General features: G+C 47.4%; 1 protein-coding gene across 5 annotated transcripts in view; it reads right to left on the bottom strand.

The window, feature by feature from the left end:
• Positions 1–2,625: 2,625 nt before the first annotated feature.
• The window catches only part of SFSWAP (splicing factor SWAP), a 628,330-nt gene continuing 612,610 nt past the window's right edge, over positions 2,626–18,345 (bottom strand). For all 5 annotated transcript variants that reach the window (XM_085632760.1, XM_085632762.1, XM_085632761.1 and 2 more), the window contains one exon: positions 2,626–3,185. In XM_085632760.1, coding sequence (XP_085488886.1) covers positions 3,105–3,185 — 81 coding nt within the window. In that variant the 3' untranslated portion in view covers positions 2,626–3,104. The remainder of the gene's footprint in view (positions 3,186–18,345) is intronic.

Genomic DNA, 18,345 nt, shown 5'->3' with positions numbered 1-18,345 from the left:
CAGAAGTTTAGATTCCTTGTCTGGCGGTGGGGCTTCTCCTGAGGATTGGGAGTTAGCCCGCTTTCTAGCTGTGGAGACAACTAGGGAATCTAGGGGAGCAGGGCCCTTAATGTATGCAGGGTCTGTGGGTGCCGCTTTGTATTTCTTCTCTATTCTAGGGTTCAGTACTCTGGCCCTGACAGGGTCTTTGAACACCTCTGTAGCGTGCTTGGTGACACCCTTAAGCATGGGTAAAATAGAAGTGGATTTGTCTTGTATGTCGAATGTGTCCAGTAGGAAGTCTTCTTCCACTGGTTCACTGTGCATGTCCACCCCATGGTAGTGTGCTGCTCTCTGCACTAAATGATGAAACCCTAAGGAGTCCTCTGGAGGAGACGGCCTGGATGGGTATAGGTCGTCCTGAGGTATATCTGGTATATCAGGGTTATTGTAATCCTCCCATGGGTCTGGGGTCCCTGGTGGAGTGGGATCCATTGGGACGTCCGCTGGGTAATTGTCCGGGTCCCCATCATCTGGATCTGGGGATGGGGCCGGATCGTAGTGAGGTGGAGGTGGCGGAGACCTGGGAGGGGGAGGGGGTGGAGGTGGTGGAGGAGGTAGGGGAGGCGGTAGTGGGGAGGGCACTCTGAGGGGAGAAGTAGCAGAGTCCTTCCTTTTGGGTGGTGGAGGAGGAGCCGGAGTATCAAGGCGTCTTTTCTTGATAATTAAAGTCAATAGTCCAGTCTTTGGATCTTTGGACAGAGTCTTTTGTAGAGGGTCTGGTGTAAACAGAGCCAGTGGCGTCGAATCGTCCGTCGGCACCGGTGATTTCGGAGCCGAGGACTTCGATGGTTTGTGTGCGCCATGCTTTTTTTCGGCGTCGAAGGAGTTTTCGGCGTCGGAGCGTCGGTGCCGACAGATTTATGTTTGTGTTTGGTCGGCACCGAGAGTCCAGGCTTCGGCACCGGTGGCTTCGGAGTCGAGCTGGATATTGCTTTCTTCGGTGCCGGATGCTGTTTTTCGGCACCGGGCGTCGGCTGGCTCGATCCCGAGCTGCCGTGAGACTTTGGATGCTTCGACACCGAGCCCGAAGGTGGGGTGATCGAAGCTTTGGTCTTGGTTTTGCCCAGGCCGGCAGGCGAGGGAGTAACCTGAGTCTCTTTGGTTGTGGGCGCGGGGGTGGGAGGGGGCACAGTACTCACGGCCCGCTGCGCCGGTGTGATGTCCTCCACGTCGGAGTCGTCGGCTTCGGAAGCGCTGACGGCGTCTTCTTCCTGCTCGGTGTGTGTTTGCCCCGAAGCTTCGGCGCCGTCTCCGAAGATGTCCGGTGGAGCTGCAGACGATGAGTGCGCCATGGTGCGTCGAGCTTTTCGATCCCGGATGGTTTTCTTCGATCGAAAAGACTTACAGGCGGGGCAATCTCTGGCCTCGTGTTCTGGAGAGAGGCCAAGATTACACACCTGATGGAGGTCGGTGTGGGGAAATTTAGACCCACATTTTGGGCACTTTTTGAACGGAGTCCTTTCCATCGGCCGGGACCGGAGTCGAGGAGGGCCCGAAGGCCGGTGCCGATGTACGGGATGGAAAAAAGTGGCGCTTCGAGAGATGAAGATGATGAAGAAACTCGAAGATACGAGGATTTTCCGTCGAGGCTGGAACCGTAGAAGTTCGAAGCCGGAGCACGAAGTATCACATCCGAGCCCGATGGCGGAAAAAAACAATCTGAGGATGGAGCCGAAGCCCATGCGCAGTACGGACCGAAGGAGGAGTCACCAAACTCGTGACTTCCAAAGACTGTCCAAGAAGAAAAACAAACTGCAAACATCCGGGCCCAACACCAGATGGCGATCTATGCTAAGTGTACAATCTGCAGCTCATATGCCTCGAACATAAATTTACAACAACAGAGGTGAGATATTGCTTGAAAAGCTTTATTTGGCCTACTGTGAAACAGGGCATGCAAGCAGTCACTACAACTAAAACTAGACCTATACAAAGAGTATAAGCCAAGCTCCTCAAAGCTAGTAACTAAGCACATTCATTAGGGTACAAAGACACAGTTCTAAGTAATGGGGGTAGGTCATTTGCGATTGGTGTATTAACGCTCTTTCAATGAGACATGCTTATGATAGCATATGGGAAGGTACAGAAATAAATCAAATTACAAGTCTTTAGCGATCAATCTCCAGGGATACTGATGTGGAGAAGGCAGACATCAGGATTTATACTATTAGAAGTCACATACCTTCTTCCTAGTAGAGTGGACAGAGGGAAGTACCTGGAGTAGAGAAAGGAGGCTTTAGACACTGGTGTCATGATAGACCTGTTCTCGGCACTAGTATCCCAGATCTGCTCTTCAAGAGGACTGAACATCATGTATGTTAAGGACTGTAATGCTTTTGTTGCTCTGTGCAAGAAAGACCCACATGCGCAAGCAAAACAATACTCTTATAATGAAAACTAACATACCTGGATTGATGCGAAGATATGACGTTTGAAAACACTATCACATGACAATTGCACTGTCTCACTCTCATACTGTAGTGGTACAAATAACTCAGTGCTATTTCCAGTATCCTTCCAGCAGCTTAAACATATTACAAAATATTTACAAAATGTGAGGCAAATAAAGAATTTCACAAACAATTTAAGAGGTTTTTTGGTATCACTTTATTTTGCAATATCTTCACAGGAACAAGAGAGTATTTACAAATTTACATTTTTACACCGCTCTGGGTGAAAGTAACAAACTGATATGGTTAATGCAAAAATAATTTACAGGGAACAAGGTTCTCTTGGGCACCCCAGAGACCAGTGTTGTGCAGACACTGAGCATACAAGTACGGCTCCCACACTACTGACACCAGCTCAAGTTGGTTTCCATGGATGGGGACAGTGGTCTTACAAGTGAGAGGTTGTTCTGCCCACCAGCAGCTCTGATCTTTGAAGCAGGGAGCGATGGCTTGTCTTCCCGTCAAGTAACCTGCAGCCACAACCGTTGCCTAGTGTCCTCACACTGAAGGACTGCGACCGTCCCTCATCTTGTCCGCTGGTCAAAGATAGACTGGAAGTAGTCTGGCTTGAACACAATATTCCTTTACTCCTTTCCAATTGCTTCTCATTGGTCAGCTCGTCGGGTGCCAGGAGGAACCGCTTTGGACTTTTTTGGAGGCAGCAATCATCGCCCTTACCTTTGCCATAAGATCCTGTAAGAGAAAAAGCGCAAAGTCATGAATAATCAGCCACTCAAATGATCACTCACAAATGTGTGTGGACGTTTGTAGAGCCCACACTGCAAATAACATATCTTCTTGGAGCAGGAAGAGCCTCAAATTACATCCACCCTGTAGACTCAACAATCTTGCCACGTTCATTGATCATAAAGACAGGGAAAAAAAATTCTTCTCCTGAACTGCTGGGGTGATGCACACCACCGACAAAAGGAATCAAGCTCACAGTAGGAAGACTGCTACTGGAGGAGACTGTTACGCCAATCAGAGGAAAGAAAATAGGTCCTTCCTTACCTGCAATGTGTCCTGGGCTCCCAAATTACCAGTTTACTTTTATATGCATCTCAACTCAGTTTACATTTGGGACTAGTGCCAAGGTCGTATTCTGGCCAACCTGCCGGTGCCATTTTTTAAACACTGGTTATAAATACTTCCTCAGGGTTCTCTTTGGTTAAATCCCGGATGAAGCATAGCAGGCACAGACCACTGCTGAACTACTGCAGCCAGTCTACCGAGACAATACCCAGTGGCTGAGCAGAGAAACCTCTTCCAAAAGATCCCTCTTTTACCGTGGAAAGTTCACTCATACCTAGAGCCTCCACAATTAGAGTTCCTTGGCAGTAACTCTTTGCTGCAGTGACAGTTATTTCTGAGGTCCGCATAGGGGCCCAAGAACATCTATGATACATAACCCAAGGTGGGTACTGCTGCATTAAAGAAAACCTACAATCAGAAAGTGCCCTCCAACTCCTAGGTGGCACAGAAATTCAGACAGCTCAAGACAGCTAGGTCAGAAAAATTGGAGGGGGCGTTTTGGAGGAATATTATGAGTTTGCTTCTTAGAAGACAAAACATGCTGGAGTTGGAAGCTGCCAGTTTCCAGTTCCAGCAAAGACGGTGAACAGGTACAAGGACCACGCTGAAGGACTTTAAGTCTACACTGCGGGAACAGCAGCAATGAAGTGTAGAACAATAGGGTTTTCTGTGTAATTCAAATAGTTTTATATATTAGTGATGTTGGAACACAGTTCTAGACAGGAAAGATGACAATATTAAGATTCTTGATGGTAGGCACTGAAGCTAGAAGGGAGTCACCGGCACTCTGCAGATGTTCTGAGACGGGGAACTTTGAATTACTCGCTTAATGTTCTCCCACCAGTGATGCGAGAGGACCAGTTTTGAATACATGAGTGAGCCGTACACAGCCCACAATGAATATCTTCTATGAAGTGAACATGAAGGAGCGATGGGCATGTATGCAGCGCATAACCCAATACATTTTATGTTCTAAGTAAATGAGTTAGTTCAGTATTTAATTCATGTAAGAACGTTCATAAAACTTGACAAAAATCAGTTTGTACTATTCTGGAAAAAACTGCAGAAGTTAGTGATGTGAATTTTAAATTGCATAAACGACGTATTTTAAATTGCATAAACGACGTATTCAGGAGTGGTGGGGAGGATATCAAATTCATGTCTGCAAAGTATTTTGACATAAAAAGGACATTTAAGAGGATCAAAAATGTAACAAGCATTGTAAAGCGGTTTTGAACTCACCAGCTCAATTTAACTTGATCTCTTATCAGCTTGGTGGTTAGGGCCTGACATTTCCCCTTCCAACAGTTCATACTTCCTTTATAATACTCATTTGTAGGCAGGCTGCTACTGCTGCTGGCCAGCCACACAAACTTGTAGATGAGCTCTTCATGCCCAAAGTAAAGACAATACAACCTGGCCCTCTGAATGCATCCTTGGGAGTTGGTCTTGCACAGAAGCTATTTTGATGTTGCATGCCTTACCCGAAAGTCTCTCTATCGTCTAACACCTGGAGCCAATTCACAGAGCAGGTCGTCGGAACTGATTTAGCACTCAAAACTCTGATAGATTTGAGAGTCTGCGACTCACAAAGATGGTGATAATGGCCTTGTTGTAGGCCCATCAACTCTGGAATCCTTCTTCAGCTTAACTTTTGCAAGGTAGAGGTGTCCTAAACACAAACATGACCCCTAAACGCTTTACTTCTCACCTACACCAAAAGACAGCCCTGCTAAGACCCCAGAGAAGTTGCTCTCTCAACCCTCTTCTGACACCATTCTTTATATCTTCTCCACAAGGACTGGATGGCCAAAAGAAGGCAGCTTTCTACATACTGATAGAGAAACTGGCCATCGGGGAACACTTTAGAAGCATCTGCAGACATTATTCAGCTTGATGCTAAGAGTTTAAAAGCCTGCTCAATTCATGAGGCTGTAAAGCCAGTTTGCGATTAATAATTCATACAGCATAATAAAAAATATCAATATGCTCTCATTTTCCAAAGAGTGATTGACTGTGCAATGACTTTACTGCTCCTCATGCAAAGCTAACAACGACAAAAGTTTAGCAAGAATCTAATTACAGAACACGAAGACAAAGTGGGGCCACAAAAACTACAGAAAACACAGATGGAGCACAAAGTGGCAAACATTAACCTTATGAGTACACCAGCACGCTTTAATTCTATGGAAACCCCCCGCAGCCACTTGGGGGGCAAGAAAGATGTCACTTAGTGTGAGGACCTCGGCATACGCGTCGTTGTAAGCACCAGGACTAATCCACTGTTTCTCACCATCCACTAACACAAGCAGCTGTAGGACTTTGCGACATGAAAGGTTCAAGCACAGTAACCGACATGGAGGGAAGGATGGGTGATGTCAAGGAGGGAGAGCAAGGTTCAAAAGTAGTGGAATAACCAAAAAGCAGCTTCTGTCTACTATGCTGGATTGCGCTCAAGACCTCTCAAATAGTTCAACCTAATTTCACAGCTTGTGAGGAGGCAGAGTTTGAACAGGTGGACTTGGCTTCAACCAAATGAGGCCGAGTATATTGTCCTGGCTTAATACCAAGACACATGGGTGGGCCCAGGATGCTGCCTATAAGATGTCTGCAATAAGCATGAGTCACTGCCCTAGTGGAGTTCGGAAGAAGACTTTGGGGAGCCTGTTGCTGGATGAACAAATTACTTACCTTCGGTAATGATATATCTGTAGGAAACATAGGTTAGTTATAGATTCCTTACCTTAGAATTACCCCAAGGCGTCACACTGGATCCAGAAAGTTTTTCATCAGCAGTACCCCTGCCCTTTGAAAGGTGGCGTCTGTCAGCTCCGCGTTCGTAGTTGGCGTCGTGGTAGCCGGGATGACGTTGCGGTAGCTACACAGACGCCGCCATCGCGTGCTGACGTCAGTTCTGTACACGACTTTCTATGGCAGAAGCACAGAGCCATGCAAGACACTGACCACTGGTGCACAAAACTAGGGCCCTGAGAGGAAGTCCTTAACCCTAGAAGTCAGTTCGCAGAACGAGGAGGATGGGTGGGGCGGTAAGGAATCTATAACTAACCGATGTTTCTTACAGATTTATCGTTACCAAAGGAAAGTAACTTGTTCATCTGAAAGAAACAGTTGGTTATAGATTCCTTACCTTAGAATAGACCCCAGCAATACCAACCCCGGAGGTGGGTCTGAGAACTAAGCTCACACAAGGAGGTCCTGGAGAACAGAACGGCCAAAGAAGCCGTCTCTCCGGACTTGGCTGACCAGGCAGTAGTGTTTTGTGAACGTGTGCAGCGATGCCCACGTAGCTGCCTGACAGATGTCATTAAGGGGGACTCCACGTCCCAAAGCAGTGGTAGCTGCCGTCGCCCTGGTGGAATGGGTGTGCAACCCCACTGGAGGCTCCTTCTTTGCCAAGGAATAACAAGCTTTGATGCTCAAAACGACTCATCTAGAAATGGTCCATTTGTGCACGGCCCGACCTTTTTTGGCGCCCACCTAGCCAACAGTGAGCTGGTCATCCACCCGAAATTGTTTTGTGCGATCCAAGTAACAGGAAAGCGCACGCTTAGGATCTAGACGGTGGCGCCAATCATCTACTTTGGAAGGATGCGGAGGCGGAAAGAAGGTAGGCAATGTGATGGTCTGTCCAATATGGAAGGAGTAACCACTTTGGGAAGGAAGGACGAGTTCGTAGGACAACCTTGTCCGGATGAACAGTCAGAAAAGGAGGCTTAGGAGAAAGTGCTTGGAGCTCACTCACCCTGCTTGAAGACCACCAGATAGACGGTTTTTAAGGTCAGAAGCCAGAGAGGAAAGTTATGTAGCAGCTCAAAGGGAGCGCACATAAGATATGTAAGAACCAAGTTCAAGTCCCACTGGGGCATTACGAAGGGAACAGGAGGAAAAAGAGGAGTAATGCCCTTAAGGAATCTATTTCAAACAGGGGACTTGAAAAGAGAAAGCTGATCAGGAAGCCCAAGGAAGGCTGAAATGGCCGAGAGGTAACCCTTTAGAGTACCCAGAGCAGAGCCCTGCTGGGCCAAAGAAAGGAGGAACAAGAGAACCTAAGAAAGAGGGGCGGAAAGGGGATCCACAGCCTTTGCTGTGCACCATGCCACAAATTTGGTCCATCTGCAGGCATATACCGTCTTAGTGGAGGGATGCTTGGCTGCCAAGACAACATCGCAGACTTCAGGAGGCAGGTCAAACGACGTTGACTGCCGTTGTTCAATCGCCACGCAAGGAGGTGGAGGCTAGTTCAGGTTCGGGTGGAGGACTGTCCCCTGCTGCTGCGACAGAAGATCCTCCCGAAAAGGCAGTCGGATGGGAGGATCGATGGCCATCTTGAGCAGCTCGGGATCCCACACTCTTTGTGCCCAATCCAGAGCCACAAGAATGTCTTGGGCCCGGTCGCGCTTGATCTTCAGCAATCTGGGCAGAAGTGGTATAGGCGGAAAGGTGTATAGAAGACGGCAATTACACTCACGACGAAAAGCGTTGCCTAGCGAGTGCTGCCTTGGAAAATCCAACACGCAGAATTGCTGAGATTGCGTGTTCTCTTCGGTGGCGAATAGATCTAACCAAGGCTCTCCCCACTGTTGAAAGAGACCTTGCACCACCTCCGAGTGAAGACACCATTCGTGATCCATCAGGCACCTGCAGCTGAGTTAATCCACCCTGGCATTCAATAAACCTGCCAGGTGTTGAACCACCAGGGATATGCCCTGTTGTTCCAGCTATGCCCAGAGGCGGAGGGCCTCTTGACATAGGGTCAACGAACCCACCCAGACTTGTTTGTTACAGTACCACATGGCGTGGTGTTGTCCGTGAACACCTGCACTACTCTTCCCCGGACAGAGGGGAGGAATGCTTTTTAGTGCAAGACGAATCACCCGAAGCTCCAGAAGATTGATGTGGAGCCCAGACTCTGCTGGAAACCAGAGCCTCTGCCATGTGGCTTTCCCATCCCAGAAGGGATGAATCCGGCAGCACTGTGTGTTCTGGTTGGGGAAGGGAGAGGGATCTGCCACTGACCTAATCCTAGTTCGTGAGCCACCATTGCAATTGCCGTGCAGTGCCCTCTGAGATTTGCACGCAATCGGACAGATTACCCTGATGCTGCGCCCACTGGAACTTCAGGTCCCGCTGCAGAGCCCGCATATGCCACCTGGCATGTTCGACCAGCAGGATGCAGGAGGCCCAGCAGCCTCAGGGTCATCCGGACCAAAACCCAGGATAGAGGCTGAAAGATTGAATCATAGCCTGAGTATCCCGGACTCGCTGTTCGAGAGGATAAACCCCAAACTGCATCGTGTCCAGAACCGCTCCGATGAAGAGGAGCTTCTGAGAGGGGTTCAGGTGTGACTTCGGCACGTTGGAGAACCCCAGCGAATGCAGGAGATCGGCCGTAGTCTGGAGGTGGGAGACGATAGCCTGGGGCGAGCCCGCCTTCAACAGCCAGTCGTCGAGATAGGGGAAGACTGGAACCCCTAATCTGCGCAGATGAGCTGCGACCACCGCCATCACCTTTGTGAACACCCGAGGGGCACAGGTAAGGCCAAAGGGGAGCACGGTAAACTAAAAGTGCTCATGGCCAACCGTGAACCGCAGGTAACACCGGTGGGCCGGCAGGACGGGGATGTGAAAGTAGGCGTCCTGCAAGTCCAATGCTACCATCCAGTCTCCAGGGTCTAGGGCAGACAAGACCTGAGCGAGTGTCAACATCTTGAACTTCTCCTTCCGGAGGAAGCAGTTGACGGTCCTGAGATCCAAGATAGGTCGCAGGCCTTCTTGGGCACCAGAAAGTAGTGGGAATAACAACCTACTTCTGGGACAGGAACACGCTCGATGGCTCCCTTGGCCAAGAGTGCCGAAACTTCCTGTTGGAGAAGGGCCAGGTGATTCTCTGACATGCGATGGCCCTAAGGTGGCATGAAGGGAGGGGTAGTCTCGAACTGGAGAGAGTAGCCCCTTCGGACTGTCTGCAAAACCCACCTGTCCGACGTGATGGTTCACCAGTGGGGGAGGTGATGGTGGAACCTGCCGCCCACTGGCATTTGGTGGCCCTGAAAGGTCGGACTAGGAAGGTTGGAGGCTGCTGCAGAGGGGGCTGTGGTGGACTGGCCTGCTTGCTGGCCTCCAGAACCATGCCCGTGGTTACCACGTCCCCCGGCTGCACTGTGGCTGAGCAGCTTGCACTGGCCTGTGGTCCCGGGCGGGACGTAGCTGGGCACCCCTTCCGTAGCCACGAAAGGGGCGAAAGGGAGACTGCGCAGGGCGGGTGGTGGAAAGGCCCAAGGACCAGGCCGTAGCCGGTGAGTCCTTAAAGCGCTCTAGTGCGTTGTCTGCCTTGTCCCCGAAAAGGCGACGGCCATCAAAGGGCATGTCCATAAGGGTGGATTGGACAAACCCGGAAAAACAAGTTGAACGCAACCAGGTGTAGCATCGAAGGGCTACTGGCGTTAAAATAGTCCTGCCAAGTGAGTCGGCGGTACCCAGCCAACAGCGCATGGTGAACCGCGCTGCATCTCTCCCCATGGCAACTGCACAGGAGACTATGGACCGGGCCTCCTCCGGGCACTGAGGCAGCACTGGCGCCACCGTATGCCACACCGAGTGTGCGTAACGGCCCAACAGACATGCGGTGTTAACCGACCGCAGTCCCAAGCTGGCAGCAGAAAACATTTTCTTCCCAAGGTGGTCCAGCTTTTTGAATTCCCTTTCCGGGGGTGCGGTGGGGAAGGAGCCCTTGGAATCATCCTATCCGCAGGAGCCCCTGTGTTGGGCCTGGACAAGGTGCCCAAAAGGAGGACCGTGAGGGCTTCATTAAACGGAAGCAGGGGCTCCGAAGAGCTCGCTGCCGGCTGAAGCACCTCTGTCAGAAGGTCAGTTCTGACTGCCACCATAGGAAGCTCGTGGTTGAGAGTCTCGGCCACCCTACGCAACACCACTGCGTATGACGCTCCCTCCTCTGTAGTCACCGTAGGAGGAGACAACATGCATAGGTCTGGGGAGGTATCCAGACCACTGGCATCCCTCAGTTCCTCCCTCCAGTCCGGATCATACTTAAAATGGTCTGACAAAGGGTCCCCAGGCCCCTCCCAGTCTTCCTCATCCTCCTCTGGCTGGCAAGTTGGCTGAAAATGGCCAGGGTGGAACACAGGGGAAAAAGTACTCATTGGCACCGGATCCGGCATCAGCCGACGCCGGTCCGGCTGTGTCCACGTTGGGTTGGAAGCTGGGGTCGACACCGGCTGGGGGGCCAGCCAGTGTCGGCAGCGGACGTGGTGCCAGTGGAGTCGGCGCCGGTGTCACAAGGTCGACCGGCGCCGATCTGGATCCAGGCCTGGATTTAAGGGGGCCCTGTGGTGCAGAGGCCGGAACCGCCGGAGTCGAACGCCTAGGGCCCCCAAACAAGTCACCGGCAGAGTCGGGCTGCCCGAAGGTGGTGTGCATCGCTTCGTAAAATTGACGAAGCTGGGCAGGGGTGGTTCCCGGTCCCTGGAAGGGAGGGGAGCCCTGAGTCGACCCTGAAGGCTCCGCACGCGGAGCATCACCACCCGCACCCTGCGTTGCGTCGGCCAACAGACGAGGAGAAGTCGAAACGCGACAATGCTTCTTCGACTTCTTATGCTTCGACTTACCTGACCCCGAGTGCGAAGACTTAGAAGAGGATTGATCATGGCTCCATGATCGGGTCCCTCGACCTCTCACGCGACCGGGATCTTGCGTGACTGGGAGCCGACTGCCGGACCTCGAGGAGCTTTTGGGACCGCTCTCGCAAAGACTTCGGGCTATGGTTCGGCAGTCGGAGCACGACTTGGGGTTGTGGTCACGCTCCAGGCAGAAGTGGCACATGCGGTGCAGATTCGTCACCATCAGTCGGGTACAGGAACCGCAGGCCTTGAAACCGGGCATCCGCAGTGCACCAGGAGTCAGATTAAACTAGAAGAAGTAGTCGACAAAAGTCACAAAAAACTCAGTCAAAAAGTGACTGGAGGTACCACTCTCTCCGGATCTGCGCTTGCTGGCACGGAAAAAGAAAACTGACGTCAACGCGCGAGGGCGGCGTCTAAGTAGCTACCGCAACGTCATCCCGGCAACCACGACACCGGAGACGACCAACGCCAACTTCCGACCAGCAGGGGTACTGATGACGAAAAACTTTCCGGATCCAGTAGAACGCCTGGGGAAAAATTCTAAGGTAAGGAATCTATAACTAACTTTCTTTCAGATCAGCGCATGTAAACATTTACACTTTGCAAATATGCTCCAAATGTACTATATTTGGTTATCTCTTTTTCACCAGTTCTATAAACAGACTGTTAATACTCTAATATGCTGCTGTTGGAATGTCCAGCCTTTATGACCAACTGCCTCGTGTGATGGGGAGATACAATTAAGTATTACTGATGTGCAGAGGTCTCCATGTGGGGGATGAACTAGGGAAAACGGAGTACCTTGGAGAGTATGTTAAATTGTAAGAGGGCCAATGATACTAAGAGGACCTACAAAAATATCAGCGTTGGGGTTCATTTTTTGCCACCGACAGTTGTGGCTGAGGGCACCTGAGAACGCCAATGGTAAAAAGCAAATGTTTGACACTGTAAACAAGAGCTGACAAAGCCATTGGAGTTTTGGTCTTCGTATATTTGAAAGAGTGTTGGGATTGCACTGTGGATGCCTCATTTTGGGCATAATTCACATCCACTGCTAAGGTCCTTTTGAGTGACTGCTTCCAAACAGTCAAACCCGGAGTCTACTGACAACGAATGATCGCCCATTTCAACCCATTGTCCAGCCTGGCTGAACATTTAGTAAAGAGATAATTTTCTCAGCACCTGCGATTTAATGGGATAGGTTTCTTTATTCTCAGAAGGAATATAACATGACCCAAAGCAGAGCAGTTGGACTAAGAAAATAATTAATCGCGGCACTGCCACGCAATCAAAACTTCCAAGAATGGTAGGATTTCTTAGATCCTTCTGTGTATAGTAGGATGCAAAGCAGGAACCACCATGCTTCCTCCCTACTCTGGTCAGCGCCTGATTTATATTTTTGTCTTAAATACTGTGCAAGTTTGCCTTTCTGAACTGTCTTTGAGACAGCGGACATCTCTTGGTTCTCTAAATGTAACATGTTTTAGTATAAAGATTATATTGGTCATTTGCCCAAAGCTATTCAGTACGGGATGAACACTCACTCCGCCTTAGACAATAGAATTCACACCCAATTTTTTCTTTTCTTTCTGCTATGCTCTTTAATTTTAAAGCATCGAGAGACTTGCTAATAACCCGTTACACAAGTTGATGAGCCCAATAAGTAAGTTATTTCTAATGAAAGCGTTATGGCCGCATACTACATCAGATATTGGTGTGTTTTCTGCAATGTCTAAGTGGCATTATGCAGAAAGTAAATTATGTAATTTAAGACCAGACTTATGGCAAGCATAACTGATGAAAATGAAAGGAAAGACTGATGTTTTATACAATTTTAAAGCATCCGCATTTTTAGTAATGTAAACGTTTCCGCAAGATTATGGACCTCTGAAATATGTGCCCTATGGAAGCTTTCCATATGTGATGCTGATTTACAAGCTACCACCCAGGTGACCGCTAGCAAAAATAGATCCCTACAGAGCAGCGCAGCATACAACTCCCCAAAAGCCCATACTGCTGCAACATGGCCTGACATACTAGTGTAGTGTGGGGCTTTAATCGTCCCACCTTAGTTTCTGTCCTTGACCTGCACGGTGGACTTTGTAGGCCATCGCTGTTTACGTTCTAGAATACATCTCAAATTCTTGAAGTCAGAGGTGGCTAGGAATAACCTGCCTGGCATCACAGAGAGGTGTTGCACATTGCTGATCCTCTATTGTACAGACTGATTTACCAGGCACCTCAATAAGCCTATTGGCTGCATAAGGCACGAAAATAAATTAAAAAGTAATTAATAACAGCAATATTTGGACACCAAGGCCGGAAGCAAAATGCAAATAAAAAACCGCTATCAAGCTGCAAATGATTACCTAGGGAGCAATGCTGAGAATACATCTACACAACAGAAGGTTAGCAGCCATATATTTTTATACCAACATGGTCAAAAGCTTAACAGCTGAAAAGACAAAATGACTAAAAAGCATTTCCTTTTTGTAAACCTTGAAATTCCAAACACAAATGCATTCATTATCATTTGAAATTACCATGTAGTCACTATAGCACAAAGTTGCACATTGGCCCGACTCTAAAAACACAAGTTCAAGATTTATACACTAACTTGTACACAATTTTCTATTCATCCCAGAAATACTAAAGTGGATAATAAAATGTGGGACATTCTGGAAGCTAATTGCATAGAAAATGAAAACTGAAGATTAATGTATTACTACACATTACTAATTATCATTACAGTTTGTTAAAACACAGTCTAAAAGTGTTTGTTAGAAAATGACATCTAATTAAGTAATTAAGTCAGAACACGAACTCGAAATAACCCTTGACTGATTGAAAGAAGGTGAATTAAAGAAATTAACTGTAAAACATGTACAAAAGGGGACAATTCGAGTTAGGCTGAAAGCTCATGTCTGATGAGCCATTGTTCCAGCTTATATAATAGGCATATTACTCAGACATATATTGATATGATAATTCTAGTAATAGAGAAAGGTCAAAATCATTAATCTACAGTTAAAAGAAAAACTAACACGAATTGCAATTTATTGCTTGGAAAGTTGCAAAAAATAAAAGTTCAGCTAAGAAATCTGAAAACAAAGTTCCATTCATTCATGACAGCGAGAAATATCCGGTTAGATTGTTGGATTTCTACAGCTTGCACTGGAATGGGATGGTAACAAGCTGGACACTCTGCAACCTAGACACTACCACATGGCACTCATCTTCGTGTGATAAGAGGGCGGATGCTTAAAAGCATTACTTGGAATCAAAGTCTCCAGACCTCATCTAATTGGTATTGAGCCATTAGCAGTCTCAAGCCAACTGCTGCACCATCAGCCTCTGGAAAAAACACAGCCTGACAAAAGGATAAACAAAACCTAACAAAATATAAATGGCAAACGGTCTTGAAGTATATATATTCTGCTGCACTTAAAAGTGAACTAACGGACTGTGCCTTGACCCTTTAGATGCTTTGGATAACTGCAAGATTAAGCACGCGAATTTATAACCAACGTAATACAACTTGGAGTGATGATAAAGCACGCAAAGACGAAACAGAGATAGGATAACTGCAAAGAACCAAAGACAAGAGTCTAGCCACTGAAAAGGAGGAGCCAATCAAAAGCTGCCAGAAGTAGAGTTCTTGCAAATGAGAAACAAAATGGGGGCAGATACAGAATGAACTGTACTACTAAAAGAATGGCAGTCCCCTTTATTCAAATCCGGAACAACTTAAAAAGAGAAGATTACATAGGTAAGGAGATCACCATTTACTCAAAGAGGTGAAATGAACTGGAGAGCAGACTTGGAATACACACTAGGCATTTCAACTGTAAACTCAGCTTCAGTACAGACCAGGAGAAAAAGTCACTAAGAAGAAGGCCAAGAAAGAGACTAACTGAAGACCTGTCACCAACTTTGAATGGTGCCAGAGTGCCTTACAAAGATTCAAGAGAAAACAACAGACTAAACAGCCCTCTGCCCATTGACTACTCTAGAAAGCAGTGACAAGTTATTGTCACAAATTCCTAAAGTTATATTAGTTTTTTGTGCCAGTGACCGATAAAATATGTATGTTGAAGTTGGCTCTTCTTTTTTTTTTTTTTTACACTAGCCCAATTCGTTCTTTACCGAGCACTGGTAAAGCTCTTGGTGTCAGCCACTCGCTCAAGGATCATTAGCTCCTATCTTTGTCCATGACATTAAAAATATCATTTTCAGCCAAAACGTAATTTACATTTCTTTTTTTACTTCAAAATCAATTTATAGAAAGCCTTCGGTCTGATTATTATGGCTGACCTATTCCATTCGAAACATACAAAATGTTCAAACTGATTTTTTTGATCCACTCAAGTATGGCAGCTCATCAGAAACCTATGTTTGTGCACAATGAAGGAACCTGTGTCTGTTGTGGAAAGGAGCTCGGCAACAGAATTGAGATGTTTACTGCATTCTTCTGTCACAGGTCTAGAGTCAACCGGCATGTTTCTTGACAGGTTATTTTCGGTGGACCTTAAATGGCGCATGGTGTTAACATTATTTGTTTGTTTATACTTTATTCGATAACAAGGTATCATAAAAGTAATTACATTTCGAATCAACATAGGTACGACCACAGGAATGATAACATATAAAAATCTACGTTTAAAATTTTCATCCAAAAAAACAACAACAAAAAAAGAAAAAAGAAAAGAGGGAGATTAAGTAAAATGAGGAGTAAGAGAATGAAGGCAAGAGATACATATCCAGTTATAAAAATTGTTTGATGTAGATTGTAAATAGAGACAAGATGGCAATCTAAGCGGAGCTTGCTTCAACCAGCTTAGATCGTAATATCCAAGCTTTTCCAAGATATTTGGCTACCCCACAAACTACCAACAAGGATGTTGTGTCCGTCGTTAGAATACGGAGGGCCACTGATGACTGCCTGGTTCCCAGATTACTACAAACTGGGGTTAACCAGCGCTTTCTAGGTGCCCTGTACGCCTTGCAGGCAAACAGGAAATGCCCCAGTGACTCGGTAGGATTAGAACATCCCGGGCAAGCTGTGTGATTGGATTTAGAATTTTTCCAATTATTTGTAAAGTCATTGAGAGGTAGTGTGCCAAACCTCATTTTGAGGAACAAAGCTCTGTCCCTTGGTGAGGAGATGAAATCTAAGAAAGGTTCCAGCTTCGGAGCTGGCTTGCAGGTCATGAATGCATCAGTTAAAGCACCCAACTTTGCGTCTGTCAAAGCCATTCCCTCGACGCTTGACCAATATAGTTTCTTAATAATATCTTTTTGCGGGGGCTGCTGCAAGAGCCATTCTTCTTTTAGCCCTAGCTTAATTACCATGTCCCTCAGATTTTTCAACCATGGGATTAGTCTGAAACCATTTAAAGCAATAAGTTCGTCAAGGGCGGCTGCATAATTGCTCAGTTCCGGGGTTCTCCTGAGCCGGGCCCAAAATAAAACGGGCCGAAGGCCAACAATGTCTTTGATGGAACGACGTCCCAAATCATAAAGTAACGGCTTAATAGGAGTGGAAACTGGAAGACCCACTAATTCTCTCATAAATGTATGTTCTGCAGAGACTAAATCAGCAACTCTTTCGAATCCCCACAGTTCAGATCCGTAAGTAGCAGCAGACAATGCCTTGCCCTCGTATACTAATAAGGCAGGGCTAATAGGCTTAGTTGATGATAAACGGTGGTCTCTAAGGATTGCTCCTGTCACTCTCTTTAGATTTAAAGTCATTTTGGCAATGTGCGAATCCCATTTCATTCTAGAGTTTATCCTAACCCCCAGATAATCAAAAGCATCCACTTCTTCTAAGGGGGTGCCGTTTAATGCTACGGTGTTTTTTTTGAGTTTTTTGTTTCTAGATAATACCATCAATTTGGTCTTAGTAGTATTGATGGTAAGTCCACGATTGTCGCAAAAGATACAGAACTTGTCAAGCAGTTTCTGAAGACCCATAGGGGTCTTAGACATGAGGAGTGTATCGTCTGCAAAGAGGAGGGTGGGTGTTTTTTCCCCCGCCAGGGCGGGGGCAACCGCTGGGTCCTCCCTCAAATGGTCTACCACCCCATTAATAAAGAGGGAGAACAGTGTCGGAGCCATCACACATCCCTGGCGAACCCCCCTCTGGACAGGGATACGGTCAGTCAATTGGCCTTCACTCCCCCATCTGATTCTTGCATATGTATCCTCGTGCAGTCTTTTGATAAACTCCAAAAGGTATCGTGGCAACCCCATTCCATGTAGAACCTGCCAGAGTTTGGCCCGGGGAACGAGATCAAATGCAGTTTTAAGATCAATAAAGGCCAGGTATAAAGAACCCCCGCCAATCAGGACAGTCTTCCAATATATGGCGAGGAATCTGAACACCTGGTCCATAGTGCCCACTTTCTTCCTAAACCCTGCTTGTAAATGTGATAAAACGTTTGCCTCTTCAAGCCAGGGCCACATTCGCGAGTTGAGAACCCTGCCAACCACCTTTTGGATGACATCGATTAAACTAATTGGCCTGTAGTTGGCAGGGTCCTCTCTCGCCCCCTTCTTATAGATTGTGACTACCTCGGCACCCTTCCATGAATCAGGGATAGCATGGCCTCTTAGCAGTAGGTTCATCACATTAGTGATAAGTTCTGCCCATATTAGGGGGTCATGGAGAATCAAGTCGCCTGGAAGGCCATCAGGGCCTGCCGCCTTCCCGGAAGCTATGCTTTTGATGGCGATCTGAACCTCCCCAGAGGTAAAAAGGTCCATTGGATCAGGCTGTAAAAAGGTTGGGTTAAGGTCTGGACTATCAGACGTGAGGTGGTTGGGCTCTACCTCGTTACAATATAATTTTGAAAAATGCACAGACCACTGCTGTTTGGTTATGTTGTTGGGGATTGGTTCAGAGTCTCTTCTGGATAGTTGAGTTATTAAGGTCCAGAAGATTTTAGAGTCTTTTGAAAAGGCTGCGTACTTAAGTGCTTGCCAATGTTCCTCCTCCCAAGCCAGTGTTAACATTATCCACAGAGCCCTTGCGTGCTGCAGATTACAGGCTTCCCAACTTCCACGAGTGCCTTGGGACAGACCTGGAAAGCCCTTCCACAGCTCAGACTTCCTGGGATAGGGTGAAGAGGACACTGCAGTTCCCCCTTGCTCACTGT

The sequence above is a fragment of the Triturus cristatus genome, chromosome 11, assembly GCF_964204655.1.
Source record: "Triturus cristatus chromosome 11, aTriCri1.1, whole genome shotgun sequence".
NCBI lineage: Eukaryota > Metazoa > Chordata > Amphibia > Caudata > Salamandridae > Triturus > Triturus cristatus.
The sequence above is the reverse complement of the archived record's forward strand: the minus strand, read 5'-3'. Positions and strand labels throughout refer to the sequence as shown.